We start from the raw sequence: 26,867 nt of genomic DNA, 5'->3' as shown, positions 1-26,867 counted from the left end.
CAGTGAATAGAGTACTAATATACAATGATCATCTCAGTAAATTATATCTGTGGCTCAGTTATCTTTGGTCCAAATTACTTTGGTCAGATACACAAGAAGGTGGCAGCAGCAGCAGAAGACATGGCGCCTCTCTGGTGAGCTCAGCCTCTCTGAGTGTCCTGCACAGCTCTTCCGTTCACGACTACACCCCTGTGAGTCGCTCTGAGAACCAGGACTCCCTTCAGGTACCTCCTCGGGCCTCACCTTTGCTTTTCCTTTCCCTAGCTTTGCTCTAGATTTTATTCCCTAACTTTTGTCTAGAGGAGAGTTATAGGACCAGAGGTTCTGGGAGAAAAGATGTAGTTATTCCTAAATTTTTCACAATTGTTTTTGTGAAGGTTTTCTGGGAGGTTTCTAAGGTGAGCAAGGAAAAATAATGAGATTTAAGGGAAAAAAGGCTTCTTTTCCATAAATACAAAGTTTTAAACACATTTTTAAAAGTTGCTCATTTTCTTCTTGAGATTATTTTTCCTTTTATTAATGTTAAAGTCATGTGTGTGTGTGTGTGTGTGTGTGTGTGTGTACACATAAATTTTTTTTTTTTTAAGGCTCTGAGCTCCCTTGATGAAGATGATCCAAATATACTGCTTGCTATACAGTTGTCTTTGCAAGAGTCTGGACTATCTATTGATGAGGAAACTAGAGACTTTCTACAGAATGAGGCCTCATTAGGAGCTATAGGAACTTCTCTCCCCACAAGGCTGGAAGCCATCCCTATGAATGTAGATAACCCTAGGGCTGCTTTAAGCAGTTCAGAGCTGTTAGAACTTGGGGAAGGAGTCATGAGACTGTGCACAGAAAGCGATCCACATTCTGCTGATGGCCTTAGTCCACACCCTCTCGATGAGGCAAGAAGTGAATTCTATCCTACATCTGGTGACCCTGACTCAGCCAACCAGGACGCCAGCCTGAATGAAAACCTCCTTGGCAATATCATGGCTTGGTTTCATGACATGAACCCCCAGACTATTGCCCTGATTCCTTCTGCAATGCCAGAAACCAGTGAGGATTCCCAGCTGCCATGTGCAGAAGATGAGTCAGGAGGACCACTTGGCATGAAAGGTACTGGTCAGGGGGTGCCAGCAGAACATGGCCTTTTTGAGGATGCTGTCGTAAGTGATGTGCGAGGGTCCCAAGCAGAAGAAAATCTCTCTGAAGAAACTATAGAAGCAGGGTCTGCAGCTGGCACAGGTGCTGGCGAAGCCACCAACGGTGTGGAGCCTGTGGAAGACACTGCAAGTCAAACTGATCAAACCTTCGAAGAATGGACTGAGCAAGTGCATTTGGTATGAACTACAAGTGTGACCTTGGGAACCCAAATAGACAGCAGTTACATTGGGTGTACTACGTGTAGCTGCTTATTATGGAGACTTTATCCACACGATTCCAACTCAGTTGTAAACCACTGACAGGATTGAATATGTTGGCATTCGTTCCATCCAATGGTCGTTCCCTTTTCAATTTGAACCTTTCAAGGAATTTCCTTTGCATTTCATTGGGTAACATTTTTCCTTTTTCTCTGACAGAAAAAAAGGAACAAGTAGGTTGCGTTCCACATTCCCAAGACAATGCAGGCTCTGTTTTAGCCATAGGTTGGCAAAATTAATTTCAAAGTATAAATTAAAGGCTTACTCTCTGACTCTTTTGGTGGTCTTTCCTAAGAAATAGTTTTTCTCCATTTTAGAAGTTCTCTTTTGACAAACCTAATAATGTCTAGCCTTCATTTTCTAATTTTTGTGCTTTGTTGTAACATTTTTGCGTTTGCATTTTCTTTTGCTTTAAAACCAGCAGCGTGAATTGAGAATATCTGCAGCTTCTTTTTAACGCTGCATCCACAACAATGTCATAAGTTTTATTTTCACATAAATCAAAGATTTTTTCATGTCTATTTACAGTCCAAATGTGCCAAACTGTGACTAGCCGGCTGTTTAACCAGAGAGACAAGTGTTCTGTGGCCTTTAGGGCACCAAAGCAATCTCATGATTCTTTGGAGTAAAAGGTGCCCGAGTGGTAGCAGTGATATTTTGAAATTCAGTGGGCTTTTATTGCCATGGAGACTGCATTTAAATAAATGTAGCCTGTAGCTTAAGTTAACTAAACCTAATGCTGCTGTTAAAAACAGTTTATTTTAATATTAAAATACAGTTGATTAGCAACAGCGGTGCTGTATTTTAAGAGACACTTTAATGGAAGTGCAATCATAGTTCTTTGTTTTCACAATTTTACAATGCATTCTACTTACTAATGGGTGCAATTACTTTTAATGGTAAATATTTTATAAAATAGAGGGAAAATGGAGTTTTCATGAATAATAGTAAATCCCACAATTATTTAAGGAAAAAAGTCAATAAGACATCCTGCGCAACATGTTACTGTGCCTTTGCCTAACCTAAGTGGATAGTTGCCAGTTAAATAAGTGAGTAATTCAAATTTCAGTGTGTGTTCTGGAGTAACTATGCTATGAATTGCGATGACCTCCATAAAACCACCCATGGCCTTGCCTTTACAGTAAATATAACAATTAAATGTTCATTCAGTTCGTTTGCATAAAGAGCAAACACTGAGATGTATTTGTTTAATTGCACAATATTCATTTGCTGTGATTACTGTTGTAGTGTTTTTTAAAAAAAAAATCAGACTTCCTAGTTATCAGTGTCTTACTGTGAAGAAAATATTGGTCTTAGTGGTAAATAAGATACAATGGTACAGTAATTACAACTAGAGTAAATTGTTGGAATAGCTGTTTTACCTACATATAATCAAAACTAGCATAGCATACACGAGATAGACAGGCAGCCCCCCATTTGGTTTTGGTAGATCATTACCAGAGACCTATAGATGTCAGATTTTCACTGCAGAATACATACAAGGCAAGTGCTAGACTGGGCAAAAAACTGCATCCATATTGCTAAGTACCTGGATGTAACAATTAAGTTTTTTAATGATTGTTTCACTCAAATCCTGCTTTTGAAATCGCTTTCCCCAAGATCCTGTGGGCAGGTTATTATATTAGCTACTAAAACATTCCTCAGATTTAAAGGAATTTCCTAGCATCAACTATATGGGGACTATGACTTTGACATAAAAATGGCAAACCCACATTAACACTAGTTCTCATTAAAATAGCAGTGTTCATCCTTTTAAACTTATTTTTGAGAAAAAATTCATCTTGTCTACAGCATAATAATATGTGATAATATTGATGTTCCTATTAAGGTTATTTTGGGAAAATACCAGTTTTATCTCTGGTGAAATACTGTAAGATAACCTGAAATAGTCCACTGAAGAATTTTTACAGATTTATTTTAAACTGACATTAGATACCAATAATTTCTTTGAGTTGTAATTTCTCACTAGAAGGTCACAAAGATTCTCTATCACATTGAGATGTCTTGCAAAGCTGCAGTAAGGCTACTGGTCAGAGGGCTCTCTGTGAAGATAGGGAACATGGCGGGTCCTGAGTCATGTCTAATTTGTTTTAGGCGGTTTGGTAGAGCCTTTGTTTCTGTGCTGTTCTATCTAATCTGAGCATGAAAACTCTCACTCAATTTGTATTTTCTTGGTACACATTTTAAAAACACCACAGTCATTGACTTAATGATTCAGAAAAAAGTTTGGCAAAGCCTATTTTGTAAACAAGTTAATTTTATAATGTAAAAATTACTCTAACCTTGAATTGTTATTTGCACTTTCATAGTCTATACTTGATACATTCCCACTTTATATACAGTAGGATTCTACAAACATGTAGATGTTTGGCCAAATGAATGCTGTTAATAATGTGTAAAATTCTTTGATTAAACATTTATTACTTAAACTACTTCCATTTGTCTCATTACGTTTTGGACCAATTCATGAGGCTGATATCATGCATTTGAAGTGTCTTCCAGCATGATGGGATTAATTTGGTTTCTACTTATAAACTAATTACTGTTTTTTATTCTCCACTGTGTGGCCTATGTAGTCTTTTTTTTTTTTTTTATCTTTCCAACAAGTTAGCAACCCCATGATACTGAGGGACAGTTTGTAAAAGCAATGTGACCCTGCAGTAACTGAGCTGCCCACATTCTATCAGTCTCTCAGGAGAAATCACTGACAACTTTTTGTTGAATTTTCAAACTCTAAACATGTGTAGGTCTCTAGCATATGAAGTGAAAAATCTTTTTATCAGTATGTTCATTGGCATTTAAAAAGCCATTCTCCTGGGGCACATAACAATTTCTGTTGGGTTCTGCTTATTCATCCAGTTTACTATAGTTTCACTTTATGGAAGGGTCCTCTGATTTTTTTAATTGTGTGAATTTTTCAATTGTCATTTTTTTGTATTTATTTATAATATTGTATTAAATTATAGAAGAGTTACAGATCATTAATAGGTGCTTTTAGACCTGTTTTTATGAGAAACGCAAATGCTTATCTTTTTGAACTGTATTAATTATGCCTTTCAGTGTGAGAAGCTGGAGCTTGACTGCTGGTATCCATATATATATATATATATATACATATATATATATATATATAAACACACATTTGTTATTTATTGTAGCCATTCGCCTAATCAGTTCTGGTTTGTTAAGTCCTAAAAATATTTTAAGAGTACCTGTTACAAGTGAAAATCTGAGACTTAATGAAGATGGACATTCTGTAAAAAGTTGCATATGGTTTCTAAGGATTAAAATCTAATTATTAAATGTTAGTGCCAAGTTTCATTTTTTTAGGCTGAAATGCAGAAACTCCATGGGAAAAAAATAAATGTTTTCTTCACTGAACCATTATGCTGAGTAGTTGACGACTATACAGGTAGATCCTGTATACTTAGCAACACGGTATATATTTCTTGCTAATAAGCCCTAATAAACATTTTACCAAAGTAAGAGATGTGCTCTCTACAGCGACATTGGTAGGTCTTCCTCGTCTGTTTTCTGTGGCACCTTGCAGTCTTTGGTCATTCATATCTCATGGGGAGAATTGGACAGAAAAGAAACAGCCCTTCCCTTTATCCCTCCACTCCATATAAAACTGATAAAGCTGAGTAGCCAAGTTGGATATCTGAGCGGTGGAGTGTTTGTCTCATCACCCTCCCCAGTGAGAGTCAGCAGCATACCCAGTGTGCAGTGCTCCATCCAACGGCATTAAGCATCTACCATATACCTTAAAGTATAAAGTGAAGGGTCCTCTGTGTGGAGCTGGAAGGGCCTGAGAGGTTATGTGAAGCCCAGAGAAGTTTATCATAAGTACCAGGGGTGAGATTTGAACCTGTGCCTTTGGGCTCCATATCCAAGGTTTTCCACTATATTGCTATCAGAGTACACAGTCTGGTTGAGTAGCAAAAATAAAAATAAAATCATACACATAATAAATAAGTAAATAAAAATGTTATATGTCAAAACATTTGAATCCCCAATTAATGGACACTTTTATATACATTGAATTTATCATTGAGTCCTTTTGGAATCATTTTTTTAAAAAGATTAAATTATATGGTTTCGATTATGAAATTATTTTAAAATTTATATTGTAGGGGCGGCTAGGTGGCGCAGTGAATAGAGTGCTGGCCCAGGAGTCAGGAGGACCTGGGTTCAGATCCAGCATCAGACACAACATACATACACACACACACACACACACACACACACACACACACACACACACACAAACTAGCCGTGTGACCTTGGGCAAGTTACTTAACCCCAGTTGCCCTCTAAAAAAGGCAAAAAAAAAAATAAAATAAATTTATATTGTGTATTATATATGTATGTTTGTGTGTATGTATACACACATGTATCTCAGTATGAGACTACCTTATTTCACTGGATAATCTTTTTTTTTTTTTTGGCATTTTATATGTTTCCAGTTCCTAAAATGGTAGAATTATAAACTTTCCACACTTAAAAATATTACTAGAGTCTGAGTAAATTTTAGCTTAATTAGAGCTCTCTTTCTGAAAAGGGCTTATTTTCTAGGTTAGAATTTAGAGTTGATGCTATTTTCAGAATATCATAGAAGTGTGTAATATATCTTACTAATATTTCCCAAAGTGTAGATCTGCATTGTTACAGTTTTGAGGCAGCTAGGTGGTACAGTAGACAAAGAATTGGGTCTGGAGTCAGGAAGGCCTGAATGCAAATCCGGCCTCAGACACTCGTCCGTGTAATCCTAGACAAGTCAGGTCACTTCATCTCTGTTTAACTCCATTTCCTCATCTGTAAAATCGGGGGTAACGATAGCACCTACTCCTAGGGTGGTCGTGTGACGTGCTTTAGTGCAGTGCCTGACACAGTAAATGCTTCTCTAACAGTAGGGTTCGTGTGCTTCAAAAGAAGTTGCTGTCGGTCCGGGTGTTTCTTCTACCAGCACAGACCCTTCAAGCTCTACAAGGCTATTGCCACAGAAGCCACCTGATGGTGGCTAGTGCAAGTCTCTAGGCTCAGTCTTGGCCTCAGACAGCAGAAGCACAGACCCATTCCCAGGCTTGTGCCTTTGTGTGGCTTCCTGTCACACCAGGTGGGACCTGGCTGAGGTCCTCCACTTCTGGCTTCTATGTTACAACCCTGAGGATCCCTAGGTCTTTGAGATTTTAAGGATCCTTGCTATTTTAGTGTATCTTTTCATGTTAATACTCTGAATCGTTCAGTTTAGCTGATGGGAAACCAGTGCAATCAATAGTCTGCATTTGAAAGATCCTGGTCACAGCTGGTCTTTACTGTCTTCAGCTACCTGCTACATTGTACCTCCTTCCTCACACTCCTCAGAACTGTCTATACACACAACCCCAATTGCCCTGCCTTCCCCTCTCTAAAAAGCAAAAATGAATAAATAAATTAATCCCTTAAAAGGGGTGGCTGGGTGGTGCAGTGAATAGAGCACTGGCCCTGGAGTTGGGAATCTGGCCTCAGACACTTAACACTGGCCGTGTGACCTTGGGCAAGTCACTTAACCCCGGTGGCCCTGCCTTTCCCCCCTCCTCCAAAAAGCTAAATAAATAAAAAGAACTGTCTGTACAACTAAGGTTGAATTTTCCCCTGAAGGATGCTGAGGCTCTTGAATGAGAAGTTTGTGGAACAGGAATTTAACTGCCTTCTTCTGAGCCCCATAGTGTAACAGGACTACAGACTTGGTGGGGGGATACATCTCTGCTCTAGGGGAATATTCAGCAAAGGCAAATTATATCTTAAGAGAATAGTGTTTTAATGCATCCCAAGCTGATTGACATTTCTCCATGAAAGGTCTGAGAGCCTCATGTTTTAGAATATTGGTTTTTCTATCTGTCAGCATTTTTAAGTTCAGTTATTTGTACAGTGATTTAAAAAATAAGAATTGAGTGGCCTACAAAAAGATTTCCCTGAAAGCAGAGGTTCTCTCACCAGACAGCGCTAGCGAAATGCACACTACACACACACATCTTAAAGGCGAGCTGTGGAGATCTGGAAGGTCACAGTGCTGCACCTTGAGGGAGGCCACACCAAACCTATGATTATGCTTGTTTTTGACAGAACAAAAGAAAAGAAAATATATTATGTTTGTACTGATATGTAGGGCAGCGAGGTGACCCAGTAGATAGAGCTCCTGGCCTGTTCTCAGACACTTCTAGCTATGTGACCCTGGGCAAATCCCTTAATGCTGTCTTCCTCAGTTTCCCCATCAGTAAAATGAGTTGGAGAAGGAAATGGCAGCTCACTTCAGTGTCTTTGCCAAGACAACCCCAAATGGGATCACGAAGATGTGGACACAACTGAACAGCAGAAATGCGTAAGGGGCTTGATAATAATACTGATAGCCCCGCTTCATGTCCCACTGAATGTGTACAAAGTGTTTTACAGCCATCGCAGCCTCCGTGTGCAATAGGAGCTGCTACTTTGTTTAACAGATGGGGAAATGGGCTGACAGGTTAAGACTTGCCCAGCCACTAAGTCTGGGGCAGTGTTTCTGCACAGGTCTTCCAGACTACCAAAATTCAGCCTCCTCTTTCCTCCACTGTACAGGCTGAATATCTGAGAGCTCTGTATCAGATTCACAGTGAAAAAAGTATCAAACCAGAGAGAGGCTTCTTGTTCTCCTTTCACCCTGTTCTGCTGGGCCATCGTTGTGGGCACTCCTGCCAGAGTAGGTCAGGTGCTTCACTCTTGTGGAAGCTGTTATGCCTGAGGCAGCTTATGGATTGCTTAAATATACTTAAATATTGAATATGGAGATTGCCTATGTCATTCCCTGTGTGAGCCACTAACAGGTACAAAAATGTGTTTTTATAAAGTATTCTTATTGGCCTTCAAGACTTGCCTATAAAATCCCTCCAGTGCTGAAGATATTCCCAGACTCTTGAGGGGCTAATTTTATTTCAGCATGCTGATTGCTGGATGACCTTTGAAAAATAAATCTCTCTGCCTCTTTTTTTTTTTTATTTACCACTGTTAGAATCCCTGATATCTGTCTCATCTAGAGACAGGTGTAAAAGAATATGTGAAACTGTTAAGAGAAAAATAGGTTACATAAAAACAAAGTGACATCTCTGTTAGTAGTGTGTAAAATGTTTAACTACTGATTTTCCAGAAATGAGTTCATTCACCATCTTAAGGTTCTTCTCTGATCTGTCAACCTCAGCTCATTTCTCCCCCCTCTCCCAAATCATTTTAGACTTTAATGATGGGTAAAAGTAGAAGACAGGTTTGCTCATTCTTGCAATAAACATTAAGCTCTGGGTCTGTGCAGAAGAGCCAGGGTGCTGAGAGGATGAAGACAATTTAGTGAAATCTGGGTCCTGCCCTCCTGGTGTTAGGATGTGAACTCTATAAATTCCATCAATTTCTGCTTTGCACGAATCAGAAATAGATGGCCCTGGGAAGCATCCCAGAGTTCCAAACCACTGGGTGTTTTCATGAGGGAAAATAAACAAAAAAGCAAAGTTGTATATGCCCTTAGATTTAGTGATGAGTCCTTTGATGTTGATAGATGGGAAAAGATACCCTCATATCTCCTTTTGCCAAAGATATTGACTCCCTGATGCTGAAAGTAATTTTGATAGACACATCCTACCCTTGAGAATCTAAGGCAGAGGCTGACCTCAGAGATTATCCAGTCAAATCCACTCAGGAACTGTGACAACTTGTTTCTTTGGGCAGTAGTAACCTGCCGCCAAGATTTGACCTCTCACTACATTTGGTCTCACAACAAAAGTTTTACTCAGAGTAGGTGCTTAATAAATGTTGAATGAGTTAAAGATATTCACATCTTAGAGGCTTCTGAAAGACATTTTATACTAGAACAGAACAACCTGACCATTTGATTGGTTGCCCCAATAAGTAAGTTCGGTCTTACTCAAAATGGACCTGTGCTATGGGGATGGCAGTCCATTATCTATGACCATTCTTTGAACAGTAGAGAGGTTAGGTAACATCTGAGTTAGCAAATGTACTGGACTATGTTGCTAAAGTGAAAAATTTAAAAAAAAAAAACTTTCCTGGAGAAAAAAATTGGCCAGCTCTTTCCTGAAAAACTGATAGCATGAGTATGTGAGGTTTTCCCCAGGTTACCCACCTGGCCTGGCTTTCCATAACAATTAACAAACATTTACTAAGATCTACTATAGACACTGAAGTGCTGGAGATTTTTAAAAGATAAAAAACTGCCCCTATTCTCAAAAGAGCTCATTCCAAGAGGAAAGGGATGTGCAGACAACTATGTACAGATAAAATGTATGAAGGATAAACTGGGGGCTACAGAGGAAAGGCACCAGCCTCAAGGGGGTTCCTATAGAAAGTCAGGCAGTCAGTGATAAACATTTATTAGATGTCTGCTATGTTCCAGGCATTGTGCTCAGGAAGAAGGTGAGGTTTTTAGTTAGGGCTTGAAAAAATCTAAGGAGGCCAAGAGAAACAGATGAGAAGGAAGAGAGTTCTACACACAGGGGACAGCCAGTTTAAAAAAAAAAAAAAAAAGGCCAGACTCAGAAGATGTTTGTACAGGGGACGGCAAGGATGCTGGTTTCACTCTATCCGTGTATGTGGAGGTGAGTAAGGTGGGCGGCTGGTTTAGGAAGGAATCTGAATGCCAAACGAGGATGTGCATGTTTGATCCTGGAAATGAAAGAGTCACCGGAGATGAGTGATTTAGAAAGCAGCAGCATGTGGTGCTCTTTGATACGCATGCTCCGAGATTTCCAAGATGTGCCAAGAAAACTTCCTTTCACACCTTAAAGCCCTGGATAAATGCTAGCTGTTTTTGGTTATTTGACCCATATCCATAATTCAGAATCTTCAGAAACCAATGTTTTCATTTGGGTTAAGTACTGTTTCCTTTCTCATGATGGTCATGACTTGGCATGATCTTATTTATCTGGCCACAGAGATTCTAAGTCCTTTGGTCAGTGGTTTTGCTTATTTGTAGATGAAAAAGAACAGTACTATTCATTTAATAGTGTTTTTTTCCCCAATTACACATCAAGACAATTTTTAGCATTTTTACAAGATTGAGTTCCAATTTTTTCTCCCTCCCCACTTCCCAAAATGGTAAGCAATTTAATATAGGTTATATGTGTGCTATCATGTAAAACTTGTCCATATTAATCAGTTATGAAGGAAGAAACAGATCAAAAGAAAGACAAAAAAGAATAAAGAATTTGGGAAAAAGTGTGCTTCGGCCTGCATTCCGAGTCCACCAGTTCTGTTATTTGGACGTGCAGAGCATCGTCTTTTGCGAGTCCTTTGTCTTGGATCATTGTGTTGCTGAGAAGAGCTGAGTCCTTCATAGTTAATCATCACAAGATGTCGCTCGTGGTCATGTTTTCCTGGTTCTGCTCCTTTCACTTTGCATCAGTTCATAAAAGTATCTACAGGTTTTTCTGAAATCTGCCTTTCACCATTTCTTATTGCACAATAGTGTTCCGTTACATTCATATACTACAGCTTGTTTGGGTATTCCCCAGTTGATTGGAATTCCTTTCATTTCTAATATTATTTCCAATATTTTGCCACCACAAAAAGGACTACTATAAATATATGTGCAAATGTAGGTCCTTGTCATCTCTTTGGGATGTAGACCTAATAGTTGTATTGCTGGATCAAAGGGCATGCACAGTTTGGTTGCCCTTTGGACATAGTTCCGAATTACTCTCCAGAATGGTTGGATCAGTTCACATCTCTACCAAGAGTGCATTAGGGTCCCAATTTTCCCACATCTCCAATATATATCATTTTGCTTTTTTGTCATATTAGCCAATCTGATAGGTATGAGGTGGTACCTCGGAGTTGTTTTAATTTGCATTTCTCTAATCAAAAGTGATTTAGAGCACTTCTTCATATGCCTATAGATATGTTTGATTTCTTCATCTGAAAACTGCCTGTTTATATCCTTTGACCATTTATCAATTGGGAATAGTTTGTATTCTTATAAATTTGACTTACTTCTCTATATATTTGAGAAATGTAACCTTTATCAGAGACATTTGCTGTAAAGATTGTTTCCCAGCTTTCTGCTTTCCTTCTAATCTTGGTTGCATTGGTTTTATTTGTGCAAAAGCTTTTTAATACAATCAAAATTACCTGTTTTGCATTTTGTAATGTTCTCTATCTCTTGTTTGGTCATGAACCCATAACTCGCCTTAATTTCTCTTTTAAGAATTTGGATGCTCGGGGCGGCCAGGTAGCACAGCGAGTAAGAGCACCAGCTCCAGTGTCAGGATGACCTGGGGATCAAATCCAGGCTCAGATACTCAGCACCACACCCAGAAATAACTGGCCGTGTAACCTTGAGCAAGTTACTTAACCCCAATTGCTTTAAAAAAAAAAAAAGAATTTGGATGCTTGGGGCAGCTAGATGGTGCAGTGAATAGAGCACCAGCCCTGGAATCAGGAGGACCTGAGTTCAAATTCGACCTCAGACACTTAACACAAAACTATCCGTGTGACCTTGGGCAAGTCACTTAACCCTAATTGCCCTGCCTTCCCCCTCCAAAAAGAAAAAAAGAATTTGGATGCTATACCACTTAGTGCCTATATATTTAGTATTGATCGTTACTGCATTGTCTATGGTACTTTTTAGCAAGATGTATTTTCCTTATCTCTTTTAATTAGGTCTATTTTTGCTTTTGTCTGAGATCATGATTGTTACACCTGCTCTTTTTTTTTTTTACTTTAGCTGAAACATAACAGATTGTGCTCTAGTCCCTTATCTTTATTTCCCTCCATCCTATTTTTCCTTCTGTTTGTCCTCTCTTGTCTCTCATCCTTTCCCTCCTCAACATTGTTTTGCTTCTGTCCACCACCTTTCCCTGGTCTGCCCTCTCTTCTGTCAGATCCTCCCTGCGTAACTTAATCTCTTCCTCTCCTAACTTTCCTATCGGGTAAGATAGATTTCTACATTTGACTGTGTGTATTATTCTTTCTTTGAGCCAATACTGATGAGAGTAAGGTTCAAGCAATGCCTATAACCCGCCCTCCCATCTTTCCCTCCAGTGTAATAGGTTTTTTGTGCCTCTTCATGTGAAATAATTTACTCCATTCTACCTCTCCCTTCCTTTTGCACCCAGTGTACTTCTATTTCTCATCTCTAAATTATTTTTGTCCCTCCCTCAAATTCACCTGATGCCCATACCCTCTTCTAGCTGTACTATTAGTGATACAATTTTTAAGAATTACAAGTATCATCTTCCCATGTAGGGATGTAAAGAGTTCACCTCCATTGAATCTCTTATGTTTTCTTTTACTTTTTTAGGCTTTTCTTGGGTCCTGATATTGGAGATCAATTTTTTTTTGTTCAGTTTGGGGCTTCTCCTTATGAAAGGTTGAAATCCTATTTCATTGAATGACCATTTTTCCCCTTGAAGTATTATGCTTAATTTCACCAGGTAGGTGATTCTTGGTTGTCATCCTAGTTCCTTTGCCTTCTGTAATATGTTCCATGACCTCTGATCCCTTAATGTCATGGCTCTTAAGTCCTGTGTAATCCTAACTAGCTCCCTAATATTTGAATTGTTTCTGGCCACTTAAACAGTAGTTTTTCCTTAACCTGATCTGTAATTTGGCTATAATGTTCCTAGGAGCTTTTATTTTGGGATCTCTTTCCTGAGGTGGATTCTTTCAATGCTGATTTTGTTCTCAGGTTCCATGATATCAGGGCAGTTTTCTTTGATAATTTCTTGAAAGATGCTGTCTAGGTCCTCCTTTTGATTATGACTTTCAGGTAGTCCAGTGATTCTGACATTGTCTCTCCTGAATCTATTTTCCTGGTAAGCTTTTTTTCCCAATGAAATATTTCACATTTTCTTCTATATTTTTTTTATTCTTTTGAACTTGATTCTTGATGTATCATAGAGTCATTAACTCCCACTCTAACTTTTATATTTAGCTATTGTACTTCCTTTTCCATCTAGCCAATTGTACATTTTAAGGAAGTGTTTTCTTCAGTGGATTTTTGTGTCTCCTTTTCCATTTGGCCAACTGTTTTAAGAAATTTTCTTTTTTAAGCTGTTGATTCTTTTTTCATAATTCTCTTGCATCACTCTCCTTTCTTTCCCAATTTTTCTTCCACCTCTCTATGATTTTTGAGCTCTTCCATGAGTTCTTTCTGGGTCTGAGACCACCTCCAATTTTTCTCTGGAGTTTTGCCCCTAGATATTTTGATCCTGTTGTCCTCTTCTGAGTTTGTGTCTTGATCTTCCCTGTCACCGTAATAACCTCCTATGGTCAGATTCTTTTTTTGGTGTTTTTTTGCTTATCTTTTTTGGCCTTTTTCTATTCTTTTAAATTTGAGCCCTGCTTCCGAAGTAGAAGGGACACAGTCTCAGGCTTCTTGTGCTAGGGGTTGCCCTGACTGTTTACCTGGTGCTGTGTTGATGTTGCCCTGAGACCCGCAGGATACTGCACTTCTAGCATTGTGCTGAGGGGTGAGGTAGGGAGTGGCTGTCGCTGCTAGAGGCCATAGGTGTCTGGCAGACTACCTGGTGTTGACTCTGGGTCCTAGTGCTTGTGTCTGGTATGTGCTGAGGCCATTGGGATATTTCTGCACTTCCCCAGGGCTCCACGGAAGCCTGTGGCTGCCAAGCTCCCAGAGGTTTCCTGTTTGCCTGGGCTTATGCTGCATCGTGTGGTTCTTGGAGCTGGAATCTGCCCCTCCTCTGGTTATGCTGAGACACTTGAGGGGGCCCAGGGTTGGTGTTTGCCTTCTGCCCTGCCCTGGGCCTCAAAGTTTCCCGCTGGTTTGCCTAGGTGAGGCTTGCTGCTGGCGTGTTGGGATGCTTCCTGTCCTGGACTGCACTCCCCTTTTACCCACATGAGGCAGACCTTTCTTGCCCGTCTTCCAAGTTCCTTGGGCCAGAAGATTGTTTCATCCTATCTTTTTGCTGTTCCAGGACTTGTTTGGGGGCACTATTTTATGGTTGTTTGGAGGTGAATATGGAAGAGTTACAGCAGTGCTGCTTATTCCACCATCTGGGCCTCTCAGAAGTCCAGCAGTACTAATTCTTTTTTTTTTCTTTTTGGAGGGGGAAGGGTAGGGCAATTGGGGTTAAGTGACTTGCCCAAGGTCACATGGCTAGTAAGTATGACTCCAGGGCTGGTGCTCTATTCACTGCACGACCTAGCCGCCCCGGCAGCAGCAGTAGTAATTCTTTTTTCTTCTTCTTCTAATAACAGTTTTTATTCTAACATCATATCAATTTAATTTTTAATGGAAAAATTTGTTGGAAACAGCAACCTTCAAACCTTACATAGTAAGAACACCTGGATATTCAGGGAGAAGTTTACATTTCTTTAGATCAATTTCTGGAAAAAATGTGTCACTCAAATTCTCACAAAATTCTGGTCACAAACAATAGCTGATGTCCAGGTTTGTTCATTGCTTCCTTATAAACAGAGCTGCCTGCACCCAAATCTTGTCCACCTTGTTTGCTACTTCTGGAAGTTCAAGAAGGTGTAATGCATCATCCAGACTTTTGGCAAGATGCTGAGCTCCAGGAGGAGGTTCCTTCAGTTCTCTGCTAAGAACTAAATTAATCCTGCCTTTTAAAGGTCGACTCTTCTCAGGAAGGGAGAACCAGGTCTTCTTCCCCATGATCAAGAAATTCCGTTTACCTTCCACTGAAGGAATTGTAGTCATTTTCTGGAAGTACTTGAATTCATTCCCGAGCGCCGGGGCAGGTCCCCGTTCTTCCCTATGCCCATGTTCTGGGACACGGTGACTATGTAGTTTATCATAGGGGCCATGACTGCAAGCAATCTAGCAGCACTAATTCTTAATGTTATTGCATGAAAATAGCCCGACTGTGCCCAAAACAGAACTGGCCATTCATAGGGCAGAGCCCAAAATGTGAGTTTACTAACGAGATATTTGGAGGAAAGTGAAGTGTTTTATAAATGCAAATTTAAATATTTTCATTTTTAAAACTTAAATAGTTAAAGTCAGATTAGATCTCACTAGGGTGGTATGGTACCAGTTACTTTTAGACCGAGAGTTCTTAACCTGGGCTCTATGAACTTTTTAATATTTTGATACCTATATTTCAGTTACATTGATCTCCTTTGGAACGCTGTGCATTTTATGCATTTAAACCTTATTCCCATAAGCGGTCCTTAGGCTTCACTAGACACAGCCCAAGAGGCCCATAGCACAAAAGAGCACCTGCTTTGCAACATGTCGGAACTACCATTTTTCAGACCTGAGGTGAAGTAAAATCAACCTTGATGTTATTTGAAGGGTTCGGAAAATGTATTTGTACCGACACTCGAATACTGGTGTATATGGACCTGGGAACTGGCCTGAAACCAGAACTGAAGATCATTATCCCAAGACCCGATTACAGAGAAGTTGGAGAATTCTCTTGGCTTCTTCTGTCTTTCCCTCCAGCTCAGTTGCTCCCTAAACTGCATCCCATTCTGAAAAGAGCATGCTCAGTCCAGTTACCAGCCTTTCTCAAGGGTCTAGGCTTCAGAAAACTTCCCTCCTGAGCTGCTGGCTCTGTGCACAGAGCAGATGTACTGAGAAGTCAACAAGGCAAGTGATTTGAGTAGATTAAATTATGGTAATAAATGACAGCAAGGGGCGGCCAGGTAGCACAGCAAGTAAGAGCACCGGCTCCAGTGTTGAGAAGACCTGGCACTTAGCACCCACCCAGAAACACCTGGCCATGTAACCTTGAGCAAGTTACTTAACCCCAATTGCTTAGGGGCGGCCAGGTGGCTCAGCGAGTAAGAGTACCGGCTCCAGTGTTGGGACGACCTGGAGATCGAATCCTGGGCTCAGACACTCAGCACCACACCCAGAAATAGCTGGCCGTGTAGCCTTGAGCAAGTTACTTAACCCCAATTGCTTTAAAAAAAAAAAAAGAAAAGAAAGAAAAAAAAAATAAATGACAGCAAGATTTGCTATGAACAGGGGTTGGCTAGGTGCCACAGTGAATAGAGCACTAGCCCTGGAGTCAGGAGGACCTGAGTTCAAATCCCGCCTCAGACACTTAACCCCAATTGCCCTACCCTCCCCCCTCCAAAAAGAAAAGATAAAAAAATGCTATGAACAAATTGCCTAGGGACAATAGGCAATTGCATTTTTTCAAGTGAGAGAAATTATCACACTTTTTCATGTTTGGCAAATTCCTATAATTCTCACCATACTAATCCTGCAATTACCAAAGTGGATTCCTAAGGACTGTTTCTGCATCTGGGTAATGATTAGTTCAATCACTGTGTTTCAGTCACCACTTTTTTTCCCCCTTGAATCTAATCCTCTTGACTACATGCTTTCTTCCAGCTCTCTAAATTCACTTGGGCAAAAATCATCATCCCAAATATTTTGGGTGCTCATTCTGCAGTAATTTGTCCCTAAATAACTTTATCATCTATTATCATTTTAATGTCATGTTTTCCTTATATTAGAATTCTAATTTTATCCACCTTAAAGTAGCACAAAGTGCTGGTTTTCAAAGTCAAACTAATGAATTGATCAAGTCTTTACTAAAAAAGGAGCACTTATTCTGTATTGACTAGGGGCTGGGAATGATCCTATGGTTTTGAGTCATGTCCATATAACTAAAGTGGTTTTTTGGTAGCCTGACTTTGATTCCAAATGCTTGTTTCTTTGGCGAAGTAATCCTAACTTTCTTAATCCCTCTAATTCCCACACCTAAATTTGTAAATCTTATTGCCCCTTGAAAAAAACATTCTGCTTTTTGGTCTGTGGGGTTCATATTTTTAAAAACTGGTGTTAACCTGACAAAAAAAATTTTCCTTAAAGTCCCAGAACCAGAGTATGGCTGCACAATGCTTCTGTATCGTAACCAGATAAAAGCAGTCTTCTTGTCCTTTCTTAAAGATTTCTTCCATTCTTACCAGATCCAATTCAAAATTGGACCATATACAACTTTGGCTTTTTAATCTTACGTGGTATACTCTCAAATACGTACCAACACATGTAAGACATTGTAAAAAGATGCCAAATAAAAGCAATCCCATCTGCCTGGATCCTGGATAGAAAATTATCTGTATTACCTTGAGTTGTTGGTGCTGTCTCTAAGAATGATCCACTGTCACCAAAGCCAAACCTGATACAAGTCACTGCTTTGGGCTCCCAGAATGTATGGGCCTCCTTCAGGGACTTTGGAACCTAATGTCTTCTCTAAGAATTCCCATAGCAAGACAGGTAAACCTTTTACTCCCCCGGTTGATTCCCTAACACTTCAATAATAACTGCTCTGGACCTTTGTATGAGCCCCAGTCCTGTGCGCAGATGACTCCTAAGTCCCTGAGTCCTTCTGACATGAAATCTCACCGAGGTTTTTTCTCAGCATCTTCACAGTCATCATCTTGTCCTCTCTAGCTCAGGGAAGCATCTCTTCTTCCTAACCCAACACTTTTCCCTGTCCCCTTCCAACTTCTCCAGCACCTTCCTTCTGCAATTATTCCTTTCCTGGTACATTTAATCTTCTCTTCACTGGTGTTTCCCTTTACACTATGTCCAGTTCTCCCTATCTGGAAACATATTTGTAACCTCTGCTTGATTAGGTTTTCTTTGCTCTGCATTTTTCTGTCATCTTGAAGCCCCAAAGGCAGCCACATGGTAGACTAGATAGATCATTGAACTCTGGATTCAAATCCTGCCTCAGACTCTTACTACCCGTGTGACCCTGGACAGGCTCTGTAACCTCTCAGCCTCAGACTCCTGATCTGTGAAATGAAGGTTTTAGACTTGATGTGCTCCGGGGTCTCTTCTACCTCTAAATATACAGTCTCAGATCCAGAAATCTCAGGAAGCACTGGGGAGAAGGGCCCAGGTATTTAAAGTGAAAACAGTTGTCTTCGGGCCTTCTAATATCAAGCTGCACTAAGGAATTTTAAGAGTTTCCATGATTTACAGAAAGGACACTTAGAAACAAACAAAAAAAAGAAGCAAAAAGATGTTTTTGGAGATTTGTGAGAATGGCCATGGCAGGGCAGGGAGGAGGAAAAACAATCTGTGCTCTTTCCTTTTGGTTTGAGAATCCCCACCCCAAGCCCAGTGGTGGCCTTTGGGAAAAAACTCCAGAGCTGACGGATGACCTGAGAACCTCTGGTGATCAGCCTGTTTAAGTATCAGAATAGACAATCTTTACCTGGCTGGCTCACCAACCATCAGTGAATGTCAATGAGATCTATGTCCCTATCACAGGGTGGGGAACCTGTGCCCTTTGACTGAATCCAGACTTCACAGAACAAATCCCCTTAATTTGTTCTGTAAAACTTGGACTCAGTCAGAAAGTGGCCTCCAGGCCACAGGTCCCCACCCTTGCATGTGCATGTGGAAGCATGATGCTGAAGACTGCATTTCCTCAAAAGGCCTTTGGGTGTGCCTGGGAAATGTCAAGACAGAAGACGGAAAAGGGAAAAAAATGGATATTTCAGACCCTACCAGGGAATTCACCACTTCAGAATTTTAAAACTGACACAGTTAATTTCATTTTTAATATAGTATAGAATCTGGGGCATTGGCTCAAGTTAAGGATCCAGCCTCAGGCTCTCTGAATCACATCAGCTTCCCAGAGCAAAACCTTCTCTACTTGGAGCTGGTCCTGATCATCTAAGACTCTGCTCCCAAGGCTCCCGTTCTGCCCTGTTCTCTTAAAGCATCCATAGCCCCTGAATCCTCAGTGCACTGAGACCCCCGACCTTCTGGGCTTGAGTCACCTTGATTCTTCGGATAGGTCTGCTGCCTCCTGTCTCCAAATTCACATCCCCACATTCTACAGCCATTTTCTTGTAGCCGCTATTTCTCGTGATACTTCTAGCATCTACTTCTTCCCCCTCTTAATAGCCAAGCCACAAGAGTGTTTCCTAGAGTTCATTACCAAAGCAAAAAGAAAATTTTTTTTCAGAAACAGCCTACGGTCAGGCAACTTAAAGTATGAAGTTTTTATTTTTTTAATCTCCAATTTCCAAGACTAAGGGGCACCTAACTTTTTCTGGAACTACAGTTCCAGAAGCCTAGCTGTTCAACTTAGTTCTCTCTTGGGCATTATCTCCTTCCTTGGTAATCATAACAAGGATGTGTAAAATCAAAAATAAAGGGAAGATAGTTCAAGAGAATGAGGCAGCAGATGAACTTCCCTAAGCCTCCCTGCTCCTACCTTCCCTATCACTGCAAAGGACGACACCATCTTTCCAGTCCCTCAAGCTCCTGGACTCCTCACTCTCCCTCATCCTCCCCACCTCCATCCAGTTGTAAAGACCTTTGGATATCACCTGCAGCATCTCTCCAATACACCTATGACACTTCTGCCCCCATGGTACAAACCCTCATCGCCTCACATCTACAGTATGGTTTGGCTACCTCAAGTCTCTCCTTATTCCAATCTGTCCTCCATTGAGCCCCTTAAGTGAGGGTCAGATCACTCAATTTCAGGGGCTCCCTGTTGCCTCTAGGGGCAAATGCAAAATGCTTGGCTTGGCATTCAAAGCCCTTCATAACCTAGCCCTCTTCTACCTTTCCAGGCTTCTCACACCTTTTTCCCTGATAATGTACACTTTGGTCCAGTGGACACTGGACTCCTGGCTGTTCCATCCTCTCTGGCTGTCCATCCACCTTGCCAGAAAGACGCTCCCACCTCTGCTCCAACTCCTGACCTCCCTGGCTTTAAGTCCCAGCTAAAACCCCATCTTCCATGGGAAGCTTTCTGCAACCCCTCTTCATTCTAGTGTCTTACCTATGCTAATCATTTCCCATTTGTCCTGTATGTAGCTTGTTTGTACCTATTTGAATGTTTCCTTGTCTCCTCCCTTAGATTGTAAGCTCCTTGAGGGCAGGGACTGTCTTTTGCCTCTTTTTTTTTTTTAATCCCTAACACTTAGCATATTGCTTGAACATAGCAGGCACTTAACAAATCTTAATGACTGATTGGACAGCCCAAATGCTGTACTGAAGTACTTCAAAGATTGGAAATTTATAGAGGAGAAGAATCACAGACTTAGGTTTTCATCTACATTGGTGTAGGTAACACACTAATGAAAACACTGAACCCTAACCTTGCATCCTTAAAATACAGTAAGAGTTGGCACCCACAGTAGCACTTTGAGGGTTACAAAGTCAGTTATCTTCATTTGATCCCATGGCTGTCTCCTGGGAGTATCATCCCCATTTTACAGATGAGGAAATTGAGGTTCAGAGAGGATGTCTTGCCTATAGCCACCCAGTAAGGGCAGAAAGCAGGAGTCAAACCTGTCTCCCTTGACTCTCAAGTCAAGTCCAGCCTGCTTTCTATTATGCCACACTGCCTAGGCTTCAAAGGAGAGCAAAATAATAAAGTTTGTGGGTTGGTTTGTTTTTTTAAAATCAAGTAAAATAAATCTGACTGGGAAAAGATGTTCAATGGGGAGAACTCAGTCTCCAGCACGTGTAGACATGACCAGCAACTTCTTGCTAGCAGGGCCCAAGCCACATGAAGAATATTGCAGATAGAAGCAGTGAAGGTGAGAGGTAGGACTGGGGACACTAGGAAGGAATTCAAGGAGAATCTGAAGGAGAAGGCTTCTTCTTGTTGGTCCTTGGTCCTCGAGGACTGACCTCAGAAAGGTGGTGCCATGGCATGCAAGTGAATTGGATTTAAGTGAGGGCTGTGCAAAATCACCAGCCTCACTTCTCAGGAGTCATCTGGGTCCAGTGGCCAGGCATAAATCAGGATGGCTGGAGATGGTCCTGGATGCAATGGGAGACTGGCCTTTTTAAAGCTAAGGTCTTTAACAGGCCTCAGAATTTCACTGAGGCAATACCCATTCAGTGATTAAGACTAGGTAAGAAATGAGGGAAAGAATGGCCTCTTTTACCTAGTCCAAAAAAAATTTTTTTTTAATCAGTCTGGGAAGGGAAGGCCTTCCCAGTCGGCCAAAAGGAACAGTTGCTATTCACACTCACTCTGAGCCATCAGAATCCAAACAATGACCCAGAGGAGGCTTGGGCTGAGACACACTGTTGGCCGGTGATTTGAGTTTAAGGCATGGTCCTTAAGAAGGAAATCTAACTGGTAAAGCCCTAGGTATCTTGCTAGATTTAAGTGATCAAAATGTATATTCCTTTGGGCAGAGCACTCACAGGTAAAGTTAGGATTCCCTATGTGGACAGGAGAGGAGGGAAGGAAGGGGAGAGTGCTCAGAAGGCAGATGAATATCTTCTGTAAGATTTAAACAGGTAGTTAATGTCAAAGCTTGTTCTGAAGCCTTGGAGGGCTAAAATCAGCCAAGCTAAAAGCAGCTTTCTCCTGCTCTCAGATCCTAGAAGCCCTGTGAGATCAGTTGGGGTTTTTCCTTTAAGTAAACAAAGTAAAAAAAATTTAAATTATGCAAAATTATAGCCTGAAAGTTAACATTTTAGTTAAAGATTTAATTCAGGGCACCTGGGTGACTCAATGAATAGAGCACCAGCCTTGGAGTCAGGAGGACCAGAGTTCAAATCCAGCTCAGACACTTGACACTTACTAGCTGTGTGACCCAGGCAAATCTTTTAACCTAACTGCCTCAACAAAAGAAAGGAAAAAAAAAAGATTTATGCCAAGGCATTTTAGTTTCTTTAACACTTGCCCTCAATGGTGATAGGATTTTTGGTTTGGGGCTTGTACCAGGGATTTTATCTGTACAGGAAAATCCAGTGCAGAAATTCCCCTTCCATCAGTGCAAACCAGCAACTCATTTGTAACACTGTTTTAGTCACTAGAGTGCTGAGGGGGTTCAGTGGCTTGCCCAACATCTCATAACAGTAAATATCAGAGAAAGGACTTCATGACCTCAAGACCAACTCTCTTCTACATTTTCTCTTAATGATATGAGCTTCTAGACACAGAAATTCAGCATTATGCTCAGTAATATAACAGCTATATTTTAGTGCTTAATAGTTTCTTTTTGTTTGGAATGATGCTTCCTATTTTACCAGAGGCTCTTAAAAGGTCAAGTCCAACTCCTCAGCCACTACCAGCATATATTTAAGTAGAATGGTACAGATGGGGTTAAAAAAAATCTTCCCAGGGGCGGCTAGGTGGCGCAGTGAGTAAAGCACAGGCCCCAGAGTCAGGAGGACCTGAGTTCAGATTTGACCTCAGACACAAAACACACACACACACACACACACACACACACACACCTAGCTGTGTAACCTTGGGCAAGTTACTTAACCCCAATTGCCCTCCAAAAGGCAAAAATAAAAAAAACAATAAATCTTCCCAAACAGCCATGAGTTGCCAGGTGGGAGAAGAGAAAAGCACTATGGTATTCAGAAAAAGTCCTGTGTCCTGGGGCATTCAATAAATATTTGGTCCTAATGGTAAATCTGTCCTTTACCAAACAACGCTGGTCTAAGAAACAAGTTGGTCCAACAGCCAAAACTTTTTTAAAAGAATGAAAACCAGAGAAAAACTATTTTAGCCTCACCTGTATTCTGTCTAATCTGGTTTTAAAAATCTGTAGACTAGTAAAATTCATTAGAAAAATAAAAGTATTAAGTGCCCATTGAAGTCATTTCAGAAACCCCACTTGATCATCAAGGGTGTGGATGGGCCTGCTTTGTCTAATATACTTAGTGATGAAAGCATTTGGTCAAGGATTTCCTTGTTGACCCTAGTAACAAATGACACAAATTTCAGCAGCAGGTCTCTCTCTCCACTACTTGGGATAGTGCCAAAGGACCAAAAGAATTCACTTGAGCTGATTTCTTACCCCTCTGGGCAAAAAAAGATCTTTTTCTAAACCAGCCTCTCTAAACGTCCCAGTCAAGTAGAGAAAAGAGAAAAAGAATGGAGGTTATATGGAATCAACTTTATTATTTAGAAGTTCTTTAAAGCTGTTAAAAGTCAGATAGAGCCTGGATCCTACAAAGTAGCCACACAGAAACCAATGTGCATCTGATATGTAAATTGGAAAATAATCGCCTTGTAAAAGAATTAAAAAAAAAAAAAAAACTATCTTCCATGTAAAACCTTAAGAAGAAAAATAAAATTTCTTGAAATTTGGGAACGCTATTAGCCAGGATCATGGCATAAACAAGGCGAAACATTTTCCTTTTTAAAAAAAAGTGTACATGTAGAGTTAAAGAGGGAATACTTTATGATTTAACAAAATAATTCTAAAAAACAAATATTTCCCCCAAGAATGCTCTGTTACCTGGGAAGGGAACAAAAAATAAAAGTGCTACATTCTGTCCAACGCTGGGTTTCTTCATTTGCCAAAACCTAAAATATTTAAAACTTTTTAAAAGAGGGGGAGGTTCCAGAGGCGATGATTGGGATGCCATGGGGTGGCACACAATCAACAGCAGCAACACGCCTGCATTCACTGTGGAGGCCTGGGCTAAGTTAGCGCTCTGTGGAAATTAACTGCAGGATAAAAACGAAAATATTGGTGATGTCCAGGTAGAGATTCAGAGCAGCAAAGACGTATTCCTCAGGACTCAAGGCATACTGAAGGCTTCTTCCCAGCATAAGCTGTGTGTCCAGCACTAGATACTTGAAGAAAAGGAAAAAAAATCATCCCAGTGTTTCTGCCTCTTAAGTGTTTATTACAACATTGTCATCCAAACAGTGCGGTTTTTGTACAGTTTGTGGGGGGTAGGGAGGTGGGAAGTAACATTTCCAAAGAACTAAATGGCACAAGGGATAGAGGACTAGATTTGAAGTTAGGAAGACCTGAGTTCAAATCCTCCCTTAGATTCTTAACTGTGTGACCCTGGACAAGCAACCTAACCTCTCCCGGCCTCAGTCTCCTCAGATGTAAAATGGGAACGATAGTAGTACCTAGTTCTCAGAGCTTTGAGGATCAGATGAGAACACTGTGCCTTGCAAACAGAAATGGTGCATCAGTGGCCGCTGCTGTTTTAAAAACAGAGACTGCAGAAAGTGAGCTTGTGGTGACAGCAGCTGATGTCCTGACTCATCCTGAAATACTGTTTGTACCAGGTGACTTCCAGAGTCCTTATCTCCACATTTTTCTGCAATGAAATAGCATGGGCTCATTCAAAGTCATGGAAGTGACCACTCACAGGACCCAGCGCATGGGCTCCCGGGTAAATTCCAGTTCTGGGACATTCCAAAGTCCTCTGCTCATGATATTTCAGTAGCATGCCCTGCTTGCCAAAAGATACTCTCCAAAAATAAAAGGAAACTGTGTCTTCAGGGTTGACGTTTGTGAGGGCAGCACTTCTCACCAGCCTGCTCCTCCCAAACAAGGGCCCTGCGGGGCACCCAGAACCAGGGCAGGATTTAAAGGGACTCAAATAAGCCCAGCCCCCCTCGCGTCTGCATCGTGGTGGCTGGGAGCGATTCTGTGATTCTTCAAGAAGTTTGTTTACAGGAGTCCCCCAAGGACCTTGTCACAAGGCAGCCTTTCTCATCTATAAAGAGATCACAGAGCCTGTGCTCTTCAGGACACATCATAACCAGACCAGGTTTACATGACTATCAACATTAATAATCAAATTATTTAGTCGTCCAGAAAATGAAATCTTGATTAAGTGTGAACATAAATAGGTCAGGATTGTTCCAACCTCTAAAACCCAACTTTCCCACGATCATCCAATTTCAACAGCTTTTCCCATCTTTTCTTTATTGGGGAAATCAACCCTCTTGGACAGAAACCAGACTCAGGATGATCCGCTGAACAAGACTGCAATGGAAGCCTCCAATCTTACCCAGTTATTGAGTGGTACAAGGCTTAGAAAGGAGGCTGAGCACATCCAGGAGAGCTGACACGGTGCTAGCTAAAAGGTTCCTAGCTTCCCTACACTACAGAGTCGTCCTCTCCACAGTGTGCCACACCTGCCTGCTGATTTGTGGGAGAATTTTATCACCCAGAGTAGGCAGGGGATCCATTCTGAGTCTGTGGGAGCTTCCCACAACGATCCCATGTGGCAGTGGTTTCAGACTCCAATCTGCCAACTTTCCAACAGACTTTGAAGTCTCATCCTGTGGGGTGGGAGGCTTCTAACAAAGCCCCTATAACATCAGACACAGAAAAACTTCTGGTTCTGTTTCACGGAGAGGAGGCCCTCAAACAGCCCAAACAAAAGAGATCATTATAAAACACCTTTTGCCAAAGACAGCTGTATTATAAAATACTAAATACATAACAGAGTTTAGCAAGGGTCATCATGGGCCTTGGTGCTGAAAATACCAGTGGCCCCAGATATATATACCTTTTAAATGTTACAGGGAACAAATGCATTAACCCCATGGGTAGAGATTTCTTTTAAATCTTGCTCCACAGTAAAAGGCCAACTCAAACAGACATTTGCAACATAAGCCTTTTATTTCTAATTATGATGGGAAAGACATTTCAAAGGTATTTGGGACACCACCGAGCAAGCAGGGACATTTGACACGCATCAATAAACACGAACATATACCAAGTATGACAAGAAGTAGACCGCATGTGACTGCACATCTGTCACAAGCAGCTTGCTCTGCGGAGGGTCATCATGTCCACCCCGCCCACTCCCTCAGCTGCTTGGGAAGCAGACCCACAGAGGCTAAGGGCCTCACACAAGGTGACAGTCAGACCTGAGCCCAGGGCTTCTAACATCAAATTCGGCCCTTTCCGTCGTGCATCTCCATTTAGCTCTAAGGGCACAGGAAGATGGGGACGGGGGCGGGGCAGGAAGAGGAGCGGCGGGGGCTGATCCCGTTGATGCTCCTACGAGCTCTCTTGCAGTTCCTAGGGGCTGCACAGCCCTTATTCCTTTCACGCTAACTAGACTACAGCCTCTTCATGAAGAGGTCATTACTGTGCACCGAAGAAGATCTAGGGATCACAGTGGCTGGCAAGCTAAACACAGTGTCAGTGCAGCACTGCTGGTACAAAACGAGCTCGATGCAGCTTTGTGTGATCTTCCACATACAATGTTAACGACTCACCATTAGGCGGACGTGGGCTTTGAGTTATTTTCTCAGGATCAAGGGAGAGATTTGGCTGTTCTACCCACCCTCCCATCCGGTCCCCCTCATGAGGGAACAAGGAACAGAGAGAGGCAGGCCAGAGACAGGGCTGCAGTGCCCCCCCCCCCAGAATAGCCATCTTTCTCCAGGTATCACCTTCTAAACAACTGAGTTACTAACTCACCCACCCCCTAAATATTTGATGTGCTGAAAGAACTGTCTGAATGCGGTCAGCTTCCTTAACGTCTCTGGGCTTCAGTGGCCTTGTTTAGGGAGGGAGGGAAACAGGCAGAGGAGGAGGAAAGGGAGGGAGGGAGGAGAGAGAAAGGAAGGAGAGGAGGGAGGGGAGGGGAGGGAAGGAGGGAGAGAGAGAGAGAGGCGGATGATGAACCAGATCATGGCTCTCCAAGAGGTGGAATGGGGTCAGGGGGTCCTTGTGAGTTGGTCTGCTCTCCTCCATTCTCAT

The 26,867-nt window shown here is 41.3% G+C and overlaps 2 protein-coding genes and 1 pseudogene across 4 annotated transcripts in view; 1 reads left to right on the top strand and 2 right to left on the bottom strand.

Moving 5' to 3' along the window:
- The window catches only part of ANKIB1 (ankyrin repeat and IBR domain containing 1), a 149,450-nt gene extending 145,591 nt beyond the window's left edge, over positions 1-3,859 (top strand). For all 3 annotated transcript variants that reach the window (XM_069086162.1, XM_069086160.1, XM_069086161.1), the window contains exons 19-20: positions 88-224; positions 588-3,859. In XM_069086162.1, coding sequence (XP_068942263.1) covers positions 88-224; positions 588-1,331 — 881 coding nt within the window. In that variant the 3' untranslated portion in view covers positions 1,332-3,859. The remainder of the gene's footprint in view (positions 1-87; positions 225-587) is intronic.
- Positions 3,860-14,594: 10,735 nt separating this feature from the next.
- Positions 14,595-16,509, bottom strand: LOC138159874 (dihydrofolate reductase-like; annotated as a pseudogene).
- Positions 16,510-23,272: 6,763 nt separating this feature from the next.
- The window catches only part of LOC138159875 (protein lifeguard 2-like), a 30,308-nt gene continuing 26,713 nt past the window's right edge, over positions 23,273-26,867 (bottom strand). The window contains exon 9 of the mRNA XM_069086159.1: positions 23,273-23,977. Within this exon, the coding sequence (XP_068942260.1) occupies positions 23,828-23,977 (150 nt within the window). The 3' untranslated portion in view covers positions 23,273-23,827. The remainder of the gene's footprint in view (positions 23,978-26,867) is intronic.

Source organism: Petaurus breviceps, unplaced genomic scaffold (assembly GCF_028583685.1).
Source record: "Petaurus breviceps papuanus isolate PSGF00001 unplaced genomic scaffold, PetGlider_PUasm1.0 178, whole genome shotgun sequence".
Taxonomy (NCBI): domain Eukaryota; kingdom Metazoa; phylum Chordata; class Mammalia; order Diprotodontia; family Petauridae; genus Petaurus; species Petaurus breviceps.
Note: the sequence above shows the minus strand (reverse complement) of the source record. Positions and strands in the feature narration are given on the sequence as shown.